General features: G+C 38.7%; 1 protein-coding gene across 17 annotated transcripts in view; it reads right to left on the bottom strand.

Moving 5' to 3' along the window:
• The window catches only part of ZNF711 (zinc finger protein 711), a 41,783-nt gene extending 34,729 nt beyond the window's left edge, over positions 1–7,054 (bottom strand). For 3 of the 17 annotated variants that reach the window (XM_080653653.1, XM_080653646.1, XM_080653645.1), the window contains exons 1-5: positions 6,661–6,846; positions 6,343–6,422; positions 4,874–4,998; positions 3,720–3,974; positions 3,251–3,358 (exon numbers count right to left, since the gene is read on the bottom strand). In XM_080653653.1, coding sequence (XP_080509779.1) covers positions 3,251–3,332 — 82 coding nt within the window. In that variant the 5' untranslated portion in view covers positions 3,333–3,358; positions 3,720–3,974; positions 4,874–4,998; positions 6,343–6,422; positions 6,661–6,846. Of the gene's footprint in view, positions 1–3,250; positions 3,359–3,714; positions 3,975–4,873; positions 4,999–5,521; positions 5,704–6,342; positions 6,423–6,660 lie in introns of all 17 variants that reach the window. The other 14 variants (XM_080653649.1, XM_080653659.1, XM_080653652.1 and 11 more) reach the window with 12 other exon arrangements.
• Between the last annotated feature and the right edge of the window lie 12,508 nt (positions 7,055–19,562).

Genomic DNA, 19,562 nt, shown 5'->3' on the forward strand with positions numbered 1-19,562 from the left:
GCTCCTGCCACCGCCGCTGCACTCACCAGCATGAGCCCAGCTTCTGGCTGAGCAACACTCTGGTCAATTTGCATATTAGGGTTTTATTATATAGGATTTGCAACACAAAACAATATTGATCTTATGATGAAAAAGCACTTATATATTTATAGTAGCCATTCCATCCCAACCAAGAATCTTATGGAATTTAGAGATCTTGTGCCACACAGTGTATTTACTTGGTTAGCTCTACCTGTGTATGCTAAACTCTGTTTCACCAATATCAACAATTTATGTGATTGCAAATATCTAAGTTTTTATGTTTGCAGAAATTTAAAGAGAATGTATCTAATTTCTAATTAAATGTTAGAATTAGGAAAGTTTAATGGATGGAGAAAAGGCTAAATACAGGGAGGCTGTTTTCAGAAAGAAACCTAAATTATCAGAGCTAAAATTTCCATTGTCAAAAATCCTACCAATAAAGGTCCCTTTAGGTGTAGACTGGTTTGCATTTCTCATAATAACATATAAAAAATGAAAAGACCTATATATGAAATTGAGTTCAGAACTGCAGATCAAAAAATATTTCCTTTCTACCTTCTAAGATTTCAGAATTTACTAAGGACAAATGGAAACCTAACTTATACTTTAGGTCAACATCATCCTTAAACACAAATGAGTGAATATTACCCATATTAGCCATTTCTGATCTAACTGGATAGCCAATAAAATAATTTAACAAAAAAATGTAAAAGCAATTTAGCTGCCATCAATTTTTGTCTAAATTTAAAAGAACATAAAATTAAATTAAAAAGGAATTTTAAAAGAATGCATCATTTCAAAAACCAACAATCACAAAATTCTACTAGGAAACTGAATCATGAACTGTATAACAAAAAACTGTGGCTTTAATTTTTTTATGGTATAAGTAAGTTGATTTACTCTATTAAACTAATTTTAGAATTAAAGATATGAAAGTAGTTCTCAAATTTGCCCATTTTATTACTCATAAAAAGTAAGGGTATAATGAATGAAATTTTGCTTTCTATCCCATAACATGTTTACATGAGTATAACTGTGTCTATGTGTCTTTTCCCCAATTCAAATAAAGGTACTGTTTTGATGGGCTGTTTATCCTGTGGTTTCATGTACACATTGACACATTCCTCAAGGGCACTCATACTCCAGTCTGAGATGCAAAGCTTTAGGTTAAATACAAAAGCATTCTAATGCATTAAAAAATATTTTAACAAGTCAAATGTCTGCCAACTGATGAATAAACAAATTTAGCTTACCCATGTAGTAGAGTATTATTTAGCAGTAAAAAGAAATTAAGTATTAATACATGCTACAATATGGATAAAACTTGAAAACATTATGCTAGGTGAAAGAAGCCAGGCACAAAAGGTCACATATGGTATGATTCTACTTATATTAAATGCCCAAAACAGGTAAATCCATAGGCAGAAAGATAGGGGGGGTGGGTAGGAAGTAACTGCTAATGGGTATGAGGTATATTTTTACCATGACAAAATGTTCTGAAATTAAGTAATGGTGACAGCTGCGCTTTGTAACTATACTAAAAACTATTGAATTGTATTCTTTAACATGGGTGAATTGTATAGTATATTAATTATATCTCAATAAAAATAAATAAAAGAATGTACATAAAAATATGTCACTACACATATTCTACTTCCCTAGCAATTAAAGGGAAATACAGTATTAGATGTAATAAAGGATTAATTTACCATTAAACAATAACAGGAGGAGGAAGGAACAATGAAAAGGAAGAGGAACACCAAATATTTACCAGCACTGATCAGATATTTTTTTCAATCTTTGAAGGGAAATGCTACATTGTAGGTAATATTTTGTATTAAATGGAGAAAATACTATATTTCTTCCATTTTAAAATTATCTATTATTAAAAGGTAACAAATTAAAGTTGGCATTTCAACCAAAACGTATTTAACATATTGAAGTTCATGTGTTCCAGTATTTTAAAAACTATCTCTAGCAAAGAATTCACAAAATTATTTGTGAAATCTTACTCTTCAGCCCTTTGCCCTACCTCTAAAATTTATTCCTGTACTTTTTTCACCTCAAATCACTTCTAATTTGTTCATTATCAACACAATTCACTTCTGACTCTTAGAATAAATTCATGATTTCTTTCTATTTCATCAATTAACTACACAGTCATCTTGATCTCCAACACATTTGCTCTTGAACTATGCACTGTACCTTTAGTCATCAGACCCACATTGTACCTTTAGTCATCAGGCAGAAATATCAAGGAATCAAAGAACTGGAGAATACCTTAAATGTTATCTCGTCCAACCCCTTCATAAAAGTGAATTAAGTAATTTGTCCAAGTTTACACAGATAGTTAATAGGACTGGCAAGAATGGAATTCATTTTTTTCTGGGTTTTTCAATGGAACAAAATAATTCAACCATATTATCTGAAAACAGTAGTATTTTCTTAATTAAGCAAAGAGTCTCTATCTTTAATTTCATCTTTGACAATTCCATAATGCCTCGTTTTGTTTACTTTTTATCCCAATTTACCATTTGTGTTTTTTACACTCATACTCTCACTGTGATCTTTTCTTCAACTGCTACTACTCTATCCCTACATCTTATACTTCAGATACCTCTATCTTCTATCATTCATATTGACCTTACCCAAATTCAGTTTCTTTGTGGACTCTCAATGGAGTCTTCACATTTTCATCAAAATTAAGAGACTACTGAAAAATGTTTACAAAAATAAGGTATATTTTTTTATTTTTAAAAATGTAATGCTATTAATAACAACTTTCTGAGAGTACAGTATCAGAATACAATTGATCACCTAGTGTACAATTTTCCTGTATCACTTTATAAGCATCTAACTTCTTTAAAATGACTTATGTATTTCCTTGTCCAGCTTTATTGACAATTCAAATTAAAATATATTTTAGAAATCTAACTTAATATTTCCTACATGGAAGAACTGATTTATTTATGCAAATTGAGTTTTACATTTCCAATGGCATATTACCACTATATTCCAAGTTTCTTTACCTCAACTTTCCCACAAAATTTTAAGAATGGTTTTAAGTAGACAACATACATATAGCTGTACTTTAATAAGTCCTACAAATGTGTTTCCCTAGCAAGAGAACAATATTTCATTGTAACTCTCCCCTTCTGCAGTATAGTTTTGATATTTCATTTGTTCTGACTTTTAAAAAAGAAAAATTACAACAAAGAAAATGCTTTACCAAAATCTTGCATAATCATGGTATGGGCCATTCTAGAGTCTGATGTGTACAATCCAAGACTGCCTCCTCCACCTGAATCCATACTTAGCAAAGTTCATTCACAAATCTCTGTAAAAGAAATGATTTTTAAAATAGTTTAAAAGCATGTAGGCCAGTCAGTTGTTTTGAGAAAAAAAAATGAAATTGAAAACATGCCTTTCAACCAGGTGTGCAAATTTCATTACAAAAGAAAACAAAACAAAAACCTTGATTAGATGCTTTATGTGACAACCATAAATTATAGAAGGGCCAAGTGGGAGTAAACCAAAGATAATGGAGAATGAGACAGAGTAAGTGTGGTGAGCCATAGAGAAGTGAAAGAAGCAAGCAAAAGAACAAAACTGTAGTGTTGAAGTTCCAGTTAAAATATAGGTTATAAAAGCAGAAGAAAAAGAACAAGATGACAATAGTTGGGATATTTATACATTACTAGAGGACTCAGGTGTCTAGTATTAGTGAATTTCATCCAGTGGCTCTCATCCATTTCTTCCAGACCCAGATCAGCCCTGCAGCGGAGCTCTGCAGATAAACGTGTTTCACCTCTGGCTCCAGGGGTTTTACTTATAATGTAAAATGTTCTATCCCAGTTTCCCGGGAGTTCTTTGAGTCAGTAAGGACTTCTGAGCTCACTCTACTACATTCTCTTGTCTCACAGTTTTGAGGACTCATGAAACATGACTGCTTCCTAAATATGGTAAAGATAAGATCAATCATATACAAACATTTTAGCAAATTGTTTCTTACAGAATATAGTTTACTTGCAATTGTATGATGGATTTTTTTCCATTAATGATTACTAAAGTCATGTTAGCCTCACACTAATTTTGAAAGCAAGGGATCAACATATTTCATTTCAAATGACTTATCTAAGATCACCAGATGGTATGAAACCTAAAGTCATGTGCTGTCACTCAACATATTTTTTATAACTACTTATGTGTATTTCCTCATTAAACTTAAGATTCTAAGTAAATCTACCCAAAAAATCTGTAAATTTTATAACAATTATCTCCTTTTTAGATAGGAGTGTTTAATAAATAGGACTATACTGCACAAAAGATGAGACTATATCATTAATAAACATTTTAGAAAGCTGCCATGTAAACTAACTTTATCCTTAAGTACAGGAGATCACTAAGATTTTTTCCTTGCCTTGAAGTTCTATAAATGTAGGAGAGTCTCACAGAGTAACCTCTATCAACATTTGAGTCATGTATATAAATATCCTACAGCATATTAAATATTTTAGATAAAATTATTTGGTTATGTGTGAGCAAAATTACAAAGTTTTAGAAATTCTTGGCTGTATTTTATCTTTTTAAACATACCACATTGTTTTCTGCCTTCAAAATGAAGTCAATAGCATTCACAATAAACTGTGCACAATAAACTGTGTGTTTAGACTAGAGGTAAGTTAAAATACCATAAGGACTTCTTAAAATTAAAAACATTGTACTATTTCAACTTTAATTAGAACAATTGTTTTCTTTATTACTAATAGAACAATTATAAATGTCTTTAAAATGTTTTAAACAATTTTGTTTAGTTATTAAATAAGATAAAACACTATAATTTGTTAATCACCTTAATATAGAGTCTTGAAGAAACTGTAGATTTTTCTTACATTGTAAAATAAAATCTGCAGCAATTCCTTTTTATTTTTCCTTCTGAGCTATATTATTTTCATTGAGGGAAAAAGTTTTCTTTACCTATTGTAAAAATACATTTAGAATTAGATATTTTAAAACATTTCAAACCAAAACTCTTACATAACTAAGAATTTTTCTTTACACTTTCAATTTGGGCTGATATGCTCAAATCTATTAATATAAAAAGCAACCATATGGATTCCAACAGAAACGACTAGCCACTATGATATAAGCAACATTATTAGAATTCGACCACCTGATTAAAACAAAATCTTCTCTAAAGCACATTTTAAAAATCACTACCAACTCCGTATTTTGGAAAGTGAAAGAGAACCAACCAAGGGCAAGCTTTATCCTTGCCAGATCCATAGAGAAAAAGATGCACTAGCGCTCAGTGAAATGTAAAAATTTGAACACCTAATGCAACTATTATGGGAAGTGCCATGCTGTATGAATACCAAATAAATTGGAGCACATTTATTCCCATATAGGAAGTTTCAATAAGATCAGTAATAAATAAGGTAGGAGAACAGACAATAGGTCCCCAGGCTTCTGAGTCTTCCCAAGAATCTCTCTCACTCACATCCTTACTGAATGGAGGGAACCACCAAGTACGCCTTAAGTAAACATCTTTCCAGCAACGTAGGGGAAGCAGAAATCACATATACACACAAATGTTACTCTCAGCAATCTCCTCTAAACATAGCTCTTTCAGGACCTAGCTTCTCGGTGATGTAAATTCGGCAAAGGGATGGAAGAGAAATCCTAAGACGGCAAAACAAGAGAATGTGAAAGTAGTATTTGCAGAGATATGAGACAAAGGAGCCCTGGCAAGTAGCAGTATTGCAGCTTTGGACACAACCCTCTTCCCGCATAAGTCTGCCTTTCCCGAGACCATGCCAAGTTTCAATCGTTTCGAGCAGAACGCACACACGTGCCCTCATAAATTACCCATCTGACTGGATCCTTAAGCGAACCAGAGCACCTCAGCCACGGAAAGCTGGAGAGCGAAGAGACAAGAATACCCTTTCCCCTCCTCCCTTCTTTCAGTTGGTGCAGTGGTCTCCACTGCCCCTATGCTACCCACGCTGTGCAACCCAACCCCTCATCTTCCTCCCGCTCCCTCTGCCCACTACATGGAAGAAGGCTGAGAACCAAAATGGTGGTGTGTTAGCTGAGGCGACACTTGCAGCACACGTCCCTCCACCCCTTCCCTGCTCTGACGGCTCCCTATTGCCCTAAAATGCCCGATTCGGTCCCACCTCCTCACAAATGCCGCCATCCCTCGCGAATTCCAAGGTTACCATTCGCGGCGGGCGGGGGCGCGAGTGAAAGGAATATTGGGGCGGGGGGGGGGATGTAGCAGGAAAAAATGCCGGGGGGACGTCGCATTCTTCACTTCACCGTTTTGTTTTCCGCCATTTTCCCGTCACCCAAAACCACCGACGGCCTTCACGAGGGCTCTTGCCCCCAAGGGCTCTGGCCTACGGAAAGAAAAGGTCAGCTGAGGAGGAGACACTTCCCTCAATTCCTCCAGCCACAGCTGAGGCTGAGGATAAAAACTGTGCGCCCGAGGGGGAGGGCAATTTAGGGACTAGACGCCACTTCCATTGTTCCCTTCGCCCTACAGTACAAGCAGTACAAGCTCTCCTCCCCTCACAGGAGCGACCCTGGGCGCAGGTGCCCTAAATCCCTCTATTTTCTCCTTAGGAGTCTCCTTACCTGCAGATGCTGCCGCCGCCAGTAAAATTCTGACCGCGCTCCGAATTTCTGGGGAGGGGGTGCGGGGGGTGGCAGCTGTGGATCAGTAAGGTCTTCACATTCGAGGTTCTGCAGCCAGAGCCAATCACAAGCTACTCTGCGTCTAGGAGGCGCGCGGCCTTGTCCTCCTTTATATTGCGGCCCACTGCTGAGGTTGCATTACGTCACGCTACCGCTGCTGCAGGGTGAGGGGCCGGAGGGGGAGCCTGCGCAGGCGCGGGAAACCGGGAAGCTCTCGCTGGGTTTGGGCTTAGAGACCCCGCCGACTGGCTGTGGGGGCTGCAGCGCCAGGCGAGTACAAGTCCGCAAAGCCTTGATCTTGGCGAGCCCCTGAGGAGTTTCCTTGGGAAGATTTTCTGTTTTCCAGGTTTCCCAAGGGAATGAAAAGAGTAAGGGGGTGGGAGGACTGTGGATCGGTGAACCTCCAATAGCTGTTGGACTACGTTTAAAAAAAATCGCCCCTACCCTCGTGGAGGATTTGGCCAATTAGGTTGACCAGAGTGATGAGGTATGCCTCTCCCCAGTACACCGATGTGTGTTTTGCAGTTTTCATTCCTCCCTCCCTCCCTTCCTTTTATATTCCGCAATGGTAGACAATGGGTTGAAGAAAGTAGAGTGAAGAAAGACATACAAGGGAAAGGTGGACAAGGGACCTAAATGCTCCTAAATCTCTCACTTTGAACTTGTGTCTGCACAAAATGGGAGAACTGAGAAATTCAGTAGTGACTGGTGAGGAAAAAAGTGATGAGATCTGAGTAAAAGTTCGGATTTGAGGAGCCTTATACTGTATTCTGAAAATTTAGCTTTAGTACTATAAGAATTTGAAATAAATAGCCTTGTTTAAGCAGGGAGAAGATAGGACACTAAAAATAAAGAAGGTAACTCACTATCTTTGCCTAAATAATGTGAGTATTTTACAAATAAAACATGTTATTGTTCTCAGTTAGCTAGACAATTTCTCCAGGTCTCTGAACCTAATACACCACTAAAAGTTTTGAGAAAAATAGAGACATGATGTGAAAGCCCTAGCCCAGTACCTGGCTCATCCTCAAGCTTTCTCTATGCAGGGTCAGGTAGTAAATATTTTAGGCTTTGAGGGCCATAGTGTCTATGTCACAACTATTCAAATCCCCAATTATAGCACAAAAGCAGCCGTAAACATTATGTACACAAATGAATATGGCTGTGTTCCAGTAGAACGTTTTTTAGGGACACTGACATTTGAATTTTATGTCATTTTAGCATGTCATGAAAAATTCTTCTTGGAAGATTTTTCAACTATTTAAAAATGTAAAAACCATTCTTAATCGCAGGCCATTAAAAAAGGCAAAAATAAAATAAAGTATAAACAAGAGTTTAAGAAAAACAGACAGCTATCCAGATTTGGCCTGTGGGCTATACTTTGCCAGTTCCTATAAGTGTTACATATTTACACTTTTACTTTTCCTCCTAGATAAAGAAAGGTATTTCTATGAGTGTATTTCTATATATGATGTGTTGCTATGTTGGATACTATGGCAAGTCCTACTTGAAAGTTTTCCTACCAGTGACAATTCTAATAGGACATTGATGGAAGAAAGCTAAGAAAGATGGGGAGTTTTTACATTAATAACCTTTGTGAATGGTACATTGTAGTAGGTAGTTTTTAAAACCTGAAGATAATCTTTGCTTCTCTTTCTCCAAACATCTGGTCCATCCAAATGTCTTTAGAATTCTACTTCCTTAATATCTGTGAAAGTCATCCTTTTTTCCCCGTTCCTAATGTCATTACCTTGTTCAGGTTCACATCCCTTCTTACTTGGATTGTTGCAACACCTTCCTAATTAGTTTCTTTTTTAATTTCTTTATTGATTAAGGTATTACATATGTGTCCTTATCACCCCATAACCCCCCCCCCAACACTCATGCCCTCATCCCCCTGTTGTCTGTGTCCACTGGTTAGGCTTATATGCATGAATACAAACCTTTAGTTGATCTCTCCCCCTTACCCCCCACCCTCCCCTACCTTCCCTCTGAGGTTTGATGGTCTGATCAATGTTTCTCTGTCTCTGGAACTGTTTTTGTTCATCAGTTTATGTTGTTCATTATATTACATAAATGAGTGAGATCATGTGATATTTATCTTTCTCTGACTGGCTTATTTCACTTAGCATAATGCTAATTAGTTTCTCTGTGTCCACTTGTTCATCAGATCCTGAAATCAGAAATCACCAAATCATAAAAATATCTCAAATCAAGCCTCCCCACTACAATTTCATTTTAGCTGAGGCCCTCAACAAATGGGGCTATGTAAAAACTTCCTGATTCATTTCTCTGCTTCAAGTCTCCCTTTACTCCAGTTGGTATCTTTTCTAGTGTAAAGTCTACACTACCACAGAAATCACATAACAAAACAAACAAAATTTATTATCTCACTCCTCTTCTTAAACATTGCTGTCAATTCCTATTAGAAGTCTAGGTTGATGCCCAGGCAAAGACAGAAGGAGGCTTATGGGAATCCCAGCTGGGCAACAATGTGGAAGATCATCCAACATATGTCTTTTAGATATTTGGTAGATATTGATTCAAAGGAGTGCATTGAATGCTAAGTTAGGGATGATTGTTTGTACTATTATTTTAAATACTTGTTGTTGTTTTTTACATCCACTTTTTTACATCCCCTTCAATGTTTTTGTAGTTTAATATTAGCCCCAAGACCAATAATATTAATTAGATGCCATAAGCTCTTTGTAATTTGTATCTTGCTTTGTTTTGTAGCTTGCTCACTTCATTTCCCTCTATTCACTTCGGTAATCTTGGCTAACTAATAGTATTTTGTTATGTACATTTAGAAACTAAATATTGCTCTCTTGTCATATGTTTCTGGATTCAAAGTTTATTATGATATATATTCCCTTTAACTTCAAGCTTTTCTATGAAAACTCTTAGCCTTCTTACTTTAATAGTAACCTGACCATCTCCCAAAGAAATAATATAAAATAAATTGACATAAGCACATTCTGGGTCATCAGACCACCCTGTAACTGAACACTACCATACATTATCAACGCTTACATTTGTATTTACAAGCACACTGACACCAGATAGTACAACTTTAATTGTTTTGGGTTAAATTGAAATTGAGGAGTCAGACTTTGTATGTAAATTATATTATCCTCTACCGGGTGTACTGTATATAATACAATTACTTGGTAGTTAGAATAAACTGGTCCGGGAAGTGAGTCATCCCACAGTGTATGATAAGACAAGCTGCACTCAATGTGCCATTGTGGAGTCACATTCATGTTGTGAACTGTAATTTAGTTTCAGCAAAACAATATAATGCATAATATTAAATTAATCCTGTTAATTTATTAGTTTTGTTGTTTATTGTTTTGGTTTTATAATTGACTAGAGGCTCAATGCACAAAATTCATGCAAGAGTAGGCCTTCCTTCCCCCAGCTGCCAGCAGCAGCTTCCCTCTAGCATCTGGGACCTGGGCTTCCCTCCAGGCCAGCTTCCTCCAGAAGGACATCCAGTCTAATTAGCATATTACCCTTTTACTATTATAGATAAGCACTGTAAGCCTAAGGCACTTATTTATATGTAGCTCTACTCTTGTTTATGTTTAAATAACGCTATAATAAAACAATTTAAGTCAACATTGAGAGTACAAATTTTTCCCTTTAAATTAGTCTGTAATAAACAATACAAAATGATGCACAAAAGGGCTCTAAATACTATCCTACATAAAAAGTATTGGGACTATTAGGGGAGAATAGTTAATTACTGAGTTGAGAGAAGAAATAAATAAGATGAGATTGTGTTATATTGTTGGGTCTGTGAGCAAGAAAACAGTCAGACCAATGGGATAATATCCAAAGTACATAGAGCATTGAAACATAATAATAACTACAAGCAATTGATTGAAACACATTGAATATAGAAAAAATCCTGAGTTCATTAAGAATACTGAAAGAGGGGAATAGAGAAAGATCCCCCAATCCCAAAGAGAATAGTGGGTAGTATTTGAAGTAGGACTAACACCTTATTTTGACAATTAGCAATTAAAAGAAAAGAACACAGTATTTTCTGTTTTTTCATGTACAAACTACTTCAGGTCAGCCAAATAGCCCCTGTTTGATGACAGCAAGTTACTTTCACAAGAAATGCAATTATTAACTGTCAAAATATAGAAATTAACATAAAAATAACTATTTTATAAACCGCTAATGAAGTAAAAGACCAAGCAGTGATCATGAGTGGGTGAAATATTAGATGTAAAACTGATGGAAGCTTGATAAAGGAGCTCACACTGTCATCACCTGACCCCTCTAATCAGTTTCTCAGCATCTTCACCAGTATTTGGTATTATCACTATTTTTTACTTCAGCTGGTCTAATAAATATGTAGTGATTTCTCATTGTGGTATTAATTTGCATTTGATAGCTAATTTTGATAAAAATTTTTTTCATGTGTTTATTTGCCGTAATCTCTTTTGTGAAGTGTCTGTTCAAGTTCTTTGCCCATCTTTTTTTTAAATAGTCCTTTCATGTTTTCTTTTTTTTTTTATTAAGGTATTACATATGTGTCCATATCCCCTATTGTCCCCCACCCCACTCCCATACATGCCCTCACCCCCCTGCTGTCTGTGTCCATTGGTTAGGCTTATATGCATGCATACAAGTCTTTTGGTTGATCTCTACCCCTTACCCCTACCCTCCCCTACCTTACCTCCGAGGTTTGAGCATCTGATCGATGCTTCTCTGTCTCTAGATCTGTTTTTGTTTATCAGTTTATGTTGTTCATTATAAGCCGCAAATGAGTGAGATCATGTGATATTTATCTTTCTCTGACTGACTTATTTCACTTAGCATAATGCTCTCCAGCTCCATCCATGCTGTTGCAAATGGTAGGAGTTCCTTCCTTTTTACAGCAGCGTAGTATTGTATTGTGTAGATATACCACAGTTTTCTAATCCACTCATCTGCTGATGGGCATTTAGGCTGTCTCCAAATCTTAGCTATGGTAAATTATGCCTCTATGAACATAGGGGTACATATAGCCTTTCTGATTGGTGTTTCTAGTTTCTTGGGATATATTCCTAGAAGTGGGATCACTGGGTCAAGTGGGAGTTCCATTTTTAAATTTTTGAAGAAACTCCATACTGTTCTCCACAGTGTCTTTGCCCATCTTTTAATGTGATTGTTTCCTTATTGTTAAGTTTCAGTCTTAAAATATATATATATATTATAGATACAAGTCCTTTATCAGATATGTGATTTATAGATATTTTCTTCCCATCATCACCTGGTCTTTTTTTTATGGTGGCTTTGGCAGAGCCAAAGTTTTCCATTTTCATTAAATCCAATTTATCAATTGTTTTCTTATATGGATTGTGCTTTGGTGTGTATTCTAAGAATTATTTGGGTATTTTCAGGTCACAAAGATGTTCTATTTTCTAAAAGTTTTATTGCTTTAGGCTTTATATCTATGAACTCTTCTGAGTTAATCTTTACAAAGTGTGAGATTTAGGTTGTGGTTTAAAACAGTATCCTTTCTCCAATGAGATTTTGCACCTTTGTAAACAATCAAATGCCCATATTTATGTGCTATATATTACACATAGGTCTGTATGTATCTATCCTTTCAACAAAACCACATTGACTTCTAAAAGAAACAGAACTTAGTCATAATCAGATGCTCATTGTAAAGGGAAATAAAACAATGAAAAAACACATATAAAGTGCTAGGGCTAAATTACTGAAAATTGTGCCTGAAATTGAGGTGTGATTAGGGATTTTATAATAATTCTTAAGTATTATATCATGTAAATTCTACTTTCAGCCAGTCAAACATATTTGAAAACATGTTATGTTAGAAAAAGAGAAACTGCCTGTATTGTATTGTGCTCCAGGAGGCCACATGGAAGTGCCACAGAGGCTAAGGTCAGGGCCAATGGCCAGAGCTGCAGGCCTCCCACCCCTATATCAGCTTTCACCAAAATAAAGTTCCTTTTCTGCTTTCTGTTCTGGATTCTGAAAAGGCTTTCTTTCAAAGGAAGAGTTCCCATGTAACAAAAGTCTAAAAATCACTGCCTTACCCTGATACAGTGTTTTTATATAGTGGGGACTATTTGGCAATATTTGTTAAAATCTGAATATCCGTACTGTTTGACTCAGCAATTTTACCTTTAACAATTGACATTCAAGGGCACAAAGATATATATACAGAATATTTATTGCAGCATTGTTCATAATAGCAGAAGATTGAAAGCAATGCAAACATTGTTAGCATAATGATATTCATGTATTGGGATTCTTAAAAGAATGAGATGGAAAGATGTCGAAGTATATTGCTAAGTGGAAAAAGGAAGTGATAAAACAGTATGATTCCATTTGTAGTTAAATAAGTCAATAGATAAAAGAAAACCATTGGCCTTGCCGGCGTGGCTCAGTGGTTGAGCTTTGGCCTATGAATCAAGAGGTCATGATTCCATTCCTGGTCAGGGCACATGCCCAGGTTGTGGGCTTGATCCCCAATGTGAATGTGCAGGAGGCAGCTGATCAATGATTCTCTCTCATCATTGATGTTTCTATCTCTCTCTCCCTCTCCCTTCCTCTTTGAAATCAATAAAAATATATTTAAAAAAAAAAAACACATTCACTTGATTTGTAAAATTGGGGAGTGTGATTCTTTCAACTTTATTTTCCCCCCAAATGGGATTAGCTATTCTCATTCTTTTTTAGTACCACCTTGTCTATATCTATAAAAAATTCTGCTGAGATTTTGATTGATATTTTGCGAATCTGTAAATCTCTGAGGAAAACTATTTACTTATGTGAAGTCTTTAAATTGATATAACACAGTATGTCCAATTATTTAGGTGTTCTTGGTTTATTTCATCAGCATTTTGTAGTTTTCAGCATTCAGATTCTATACATATTTTGTTAAATGCATACCAAAGTATTTCATTTTGGGAACTATTGAAAATGTTTGAGATCAACTCACTTTCTTTTTATTTGTGTATTTATATCAGATAATTTGCAAAATTTGTGACATTTTTAGCCATCATTTCTTTGAAGACATTCAGCACCATCACCTTTTTCCAGTCCTTCTGAGACTTTGATTGTATGAAGTTTAGACATTTTGTTGTTCTACCTAAGGCTTTGTTTGTTTTTCTAATCTTTTTTCTTTTTCTTTTTGATGTCCAGAGTAAATAATTCTTACTGGTCTAACTTTAAGGTCACTGACTCTTTGTCATTTTTATTGTGCTCTGGAATTCAGAAAGTGAGGTTTAGTGGTATTTTTTGGTTATTGTGTTTTTCAGTTCCAAAATTTCCATTTGGTTCTTCTTTGTGTAGTCTGTTACTTTGTTGATACTTTGTTTTATTCTATTTTTTATACAGAGTTGTAGTTTACATACTGTTTTTCTTCTGTACTTTTATTCCAAAAGAAATTAATTTACTTTAAGATTAATAAATACACCATTGTTTTATAAAATGGAGCATTAATTCCACTGATACTTTATTTTAATGTTTGATTCAGGAGTGTTCTTAATTGCTTATTTGAGCATTTTTCTCATAGCTGCTTTAAAATCCTTGTTAGATAACTCCAACATCTTTGTCATCCCATCATTAGCATCTGTTGATTGTCTTTTCCCATATAAATTGAGATTTTCATGAATCTTCTCATGCTAATTAATTTGGATTTTGTCCTGTATATTTTGAGTAGTACATTGAAACTCTGGGTCTTATATATATATATATACTAGAGGCCTGGTGCACGAAATTTGTGCACGAAGGGGGGTTCCTCAGCCAGGCCTACAGCCTCTCCAATCTGGGACCCCTCAGGGGATGTCTGACTGCTGGTGTGGGGTTGGGCCTAAACTGACAGTCAGATATCCCTCTCGCAATCTGGGAAAACTGGCTCCTAACCACTCACCAGAGCCTGCCTGCTTGATCACCCCTAACCCCTCTGCCTACCTGGCTGATTGCCCCTAACCCCTCTGCCTGCCAGCCTGATCGCCCCTACCTTGCCCCCCTGACAGCCTGAATGCACCTACCTTGCCCCCCTGCCAGCCTGATCGCCCTTACCTTGCCCCCCTGCCAGCCTGATCCCCCTACCCTGCCCCCCTGCCTGCCTGATTGCCCCTAACCCCTCTGCCTCCCTGCCTAATCGCCCCTAACTGCTTCTACCTGCCTGCTTGATCAACCCTAACTGCCCTCCCCTGCCAGCCTGATCTCGTCCCTAACTGCTCTCCCCTGCTGGCCTGATTGCCCCTAATTGCCTCTGCCTGCCTGATGGCCCCTAACTGCCCTCCCCTCCCAGCCTGATCTCGCCACCAACTGCCCACCCCTGCTGGCCTGATCTCGCCCCCAACAACCCTCCCCTGCCAGCTTGATCACTCCTAACGGCCTGTGCCTCAGCCCCCACCACTATGGCTTTGTCCAGAAGGAAGTTGGACATCCAGAAGATGGCTGTTTGACCTGGTATAATTAGCATATTACCCTTTTAGTAGTATAGATAGATTATATAGGATAGGATTGCTTAAATGGGCGGGGGGAAAGCCTTCTTCATCAGGAGGAGATGCTCTTGGCAGACAAAAATACATAATCCCTATCTCTGGACTGATAGCCTGCCATATGCACTATACTGCTAAACTGGTCATTAAAAAATTGAACTGCTTTCTTACACCTTACACCAAAGAGCTGCTGCCTTTAAAACCCCTCCTCAGCCCCCACCTTAGGTTCTGCCTTTGCAGTACAACCAGAGTAGGTTCTGATTGGTCGGTTTCTATGCTAGTCAGCGTCAAAAGCCCCACCTCCTAGGCAGCAATTGGCTCCTCGCAGTTCACCCAGATTTGGTTCTGATTGTTCAGTTTCTATGCCAGTCAGCATCAAAAGCTCCGCCTCCTAGGCAGTCATTGGCTCCTCACAGTTCACCCAGATTTGGTTCTGATTGTTCGGTTTCTATGCCAGTCAGCAACTCTGGGCCTGATCATAGAGGCGGTGCTGATCAGCAGCTGCCCCAGGCTGCTGGTAAGCAGGCTGAACTGCTGACCTCTGGGAGAGAGAGAGAGGCTTGGCTGCTGGCAAGGCCCGGAGAGAGAAGCAAGGCCTGATCACCCTGCTTCTCTCTCCGAGCCTCACCAGCAGCCACTGTCACTGCTGATCAGCCCAGCCACTCTCTCTCTCTCTCTCCGAGAGGTCAGCATTTCAGCCCGCTTGCCTGCTGCATGTGCAGCCTGGCGTTCAGTCCAGAATGATGGCAAGCGGGCTGAACTGCTGACCTCTGGGAGAGAGAAAGCCTTGGCTGCTGGTGAGGCCCGGAGAGAGAAGCAGGGTCTAATCACCCTGCTTCTCTCTCTGGGACTCTCCAGCAGCCACTTCCGCTGCTGATCAGCCCCACCTCTCTCTCTCTCTGAGAGGTCAGCAGTTCAGCCCACTAGCCTGCTGTGCGCGCAGCCTGTGGCGTTCGGTCAAACCTTTGGTCGTTTTGGATGTTACGACCCTGGTTCTTTATATATATATACATAGATTCTATGAAACATGTTGGTTATTTTTTTATTTATTTTTATATTTTTATTGTTTAAAGTATTACATATTGTAGTACATATATCTCCTTTTTTTCCCCATTGACCTTCCCCAGCCTCCCCTACCCCATGTTGCATGCCCTCATCCCCCCCCCCAGGTGTCTTGTGTCCATTGGTTGTGCTTATATGCATGCATACAAGTCCTTCAGTTGATGTCTTTCCCCCTCTCCCCAACACTCCCCAGCCTTCCCGCTGTAATTTGACAGTCTGTTCGATGCTTTACTGCCTCTGTATCTATCTTTCTGTTCATCAGGTTATAACGTTCTTTATTTTCCATAAATGAATGAGATCATGTGGTATTTTTCTTTCATTGACTGGCTTATTTCACTTAGCATAATACTCTCCATCTCCATCCATGTTGCTGCAAATGGTAAGAACTCCTTCTTTTTTATAGCAGCGTAGTATTCCATTGTGTAGATGTACCATAGTTTTCTAATCCACTCATCTGCTGATGGGCATTTAGGCTGTTACCAAATCTTAGCTATGGTGAATTGTGCTGCTATGAACATAGGGGTGCATATATCCTTTCTGATTGGTGTTTCTAGTTTCTCGGGATATAATCCTAGAAGTGGGATCACTGGGTCAAATGGGAGTTCCATTTTTAGTTTTTTGAGGAAACTCCATATTATTATCCACAGTGGCTGCACCAGTCTGCATTCCCACCAGCAGTGCACGAGGGTTACTTTTTCTCCGCATCCTCGCCAGCACTTGTCGTTTGTTGATTTGTTGATGGTTGCCATTCTCACAGGTGTGAGATGGTACCACATTGTTGTTTTGATTTGCATCTCTCGGATAATTAGTGACTTTGAAAATGTTTTAATATGCCTCTTGGCCTTCCTTCTGTCTTCTTTCGAAAAGATTCTATTTAAGTTCGTTGCCCATTTTTTTATTGGATCATTTATCTTCCTTTTATTAAGTTGTATGAGTTCCCTGTAAATGTTGGAAATTAAACCTTTATCAGTGATAACAAACATTGGCAAATATGTTCTCCCATACAGTGGGCTTTCTTGTTGTTTTGTTGATGGTTTCTTTTGCTGTGCAGAAGCTTTTTATTTTGATGTAGTCCCATTTGTTTATTTTCTCTTTAGCTTCCATTGCCCTAGGAGTGGTATCTGTGAAGAAATTGCTTCCACATATGTCTGAGATTTCTCTGCCTGTGGATTCCTCTAGTATTTTTATTGTGTCCTCTCTTATGTTTAAGTCCTGTATCCATTTTGAGTTAATTTTTGTGTATGGTATAAGTTGGTGGCCTAGTTTCATTTTTTTGCATGTATCTGTCCAATTTTCCCAACACCATTTATTGAAGAGACTGTCTTGACTCCATTGTATGTTCATGCCTCCTTTGTCAATTATTAATTGAGTATAGTGGTTTGGGTCGATATCTGGATTCTCTATTCTATTCCATTGATCTATATGTCTGTTCTTGTGCCAGTACCAGGCTGTTTTGAGAACAGTGGCTTTGTAATACAGCTTGAAATCTGGTATTGAGATCCCACCTTCTTTGTTCTTCTTTCTCAGGATTGCTGTGGCTATTCGGGGTCTTTTTTTATTCCAGATGAATTTTTGGAGAGTTGTTTCTAGGTCTGTGAAATGTGCCGTTGGTGTTTTAATGGGGAGTGCATTGAATCTATAGATTGCTTTGGGTAGTATGGACATTTTAATGATGTTGATTCTACCAATCCATGAACATGGTATGTTTGCCAGCAAGGGGCGCTGAAGCACTCTGAAGGACCCTGGCACTAAAGCCACATAATTGAGGCGTTTGTGGGCAGTTATCCAGGATGAGTGTATTCAGAATTTCTACTGCCAGGAGGAATATGTCCCTGTTTGTCCAAGATCACACCCATCAAGGACTCACAGCAGCTCCCACAAGCACCCTGTGGATAGATGGGCTCAGGGTGCCTACCCTGTTGGAGATGTGTGTGCAGACTCTGGCGGGTGTTTGCCAGTGCAGAGCTCTTAAGCACTTTGAGGGGCCCTGGCACTGAAGTTAAGCAGCAGGGGTGTCTGTGGATAGTTATTCAGGAAGAAGGAATTCGGAATTTCTACTGCGGGGCAGCGCATCCTTGTCTGTACAGAATCACACCCAGCAGGGGCTCAAAGCAGCTCCCCAGAGGACCCTGTGGATAGATAGGCTCAGGGTGCCTGCCCGTTGGAAATGCGTGTGTGGAGTGTGGCAGTGCCTTTGCCAGTGTGTTTGCCATAGAGCTCTGACGCACTTTGAGGGGCCCTGGCGCTGAAGTTACACAGCTGGGGTGTCTGCAGGCAGTTATTCAAGCAGAGGAAATTCAGAATTTCTAATGTGGGGCAGCGCACCCTTGTCTGTACAGAATCACACCCACAGGCTCGCAGTGGCTCCCAGGCGCTGCCTACGGAGTTGTGTGCCCTGGATGCCTGCTCCTCTGGAAACTCGTGAATGTGGTGTCCAGAATTCTGCCACTGGGGAGGGGGAAGTTGCACTTACAGCTGCAAGAACGGTGCATCTTTGGAGGTGTATTTCCCAGGGTCCATGGGTCTGTGGCTGGGGTAGCAGGATTTTGGCTGGAGTGGCTGCTGGGTCGCGGGCAGTGTCAATGTCCTGACTGGGTGGTGGTGCTGATGAGTTCCCAGAAAAGGCCGCTGTCCCCTTCAAGATGGCGTGGGCTCCGTGCCCGAGTCCTGCAGTCCAGGGAGTGCCCACAGCAGTAGTAGTCTCTCCTTATCCAAGAGAGCCTGGTCTGCCAGCCCCTGCTGCTCCTGCTGAATTTAACTGTCCCCTACTCACATACACACCACACACAGCCACACAATCTCCTTTCATACCCTCACTCACTCACTTCCTCTCCCTCACCTTTGTCCTGCCAGCCGCCGTCATTTTTTCTCCAACCTCCTGTGTTGGTTATTTTAACAGATAGTTGATTTAGCTAAGCAAAAGGAATGGGGAAGAATGAGAGAGAAAAAAAATCGTTTTCCCTTATTCTCTTTGAGCTTCTGGAATTCTCTTTTCCTCTCCTCCAGTTAGACTAGTGGATTTCTCATGGCTGTCTATCTCTGCCTCCCAGTGCATACTTTTGGGTTTCAAGTTACATTGAGTTCAGGTCAGGGACTCGTGGAAGGAAAAAAAAGGCACAACCCATTTTTCTTTTATTCTTAGTTATATTAATATTAAAACTACATTGACAACATGAGGGAAAAAAAGGTAGATTAATCACTGGTCCAGTGGTACTTTGAATTCTGGTCCTCCTGCTGATGTTTACTTTTCAGAGTTATCAAATAGCTTTTCATGCAGTCTGTTCAGGTTCTATACTT

Source organism: Plecotus auritus (genome assembly GCF_963455305.1).
Source record: "Plecotus auritus genome assembly, chromosome: X".
NCBI classification, from domain to species: domain Eukaryota; kingdom Metazoa; phylum Chordata; class Mammalia; order Chiroptera; family Vespertilionidae; genus Plecotus; species Plecotus auritus.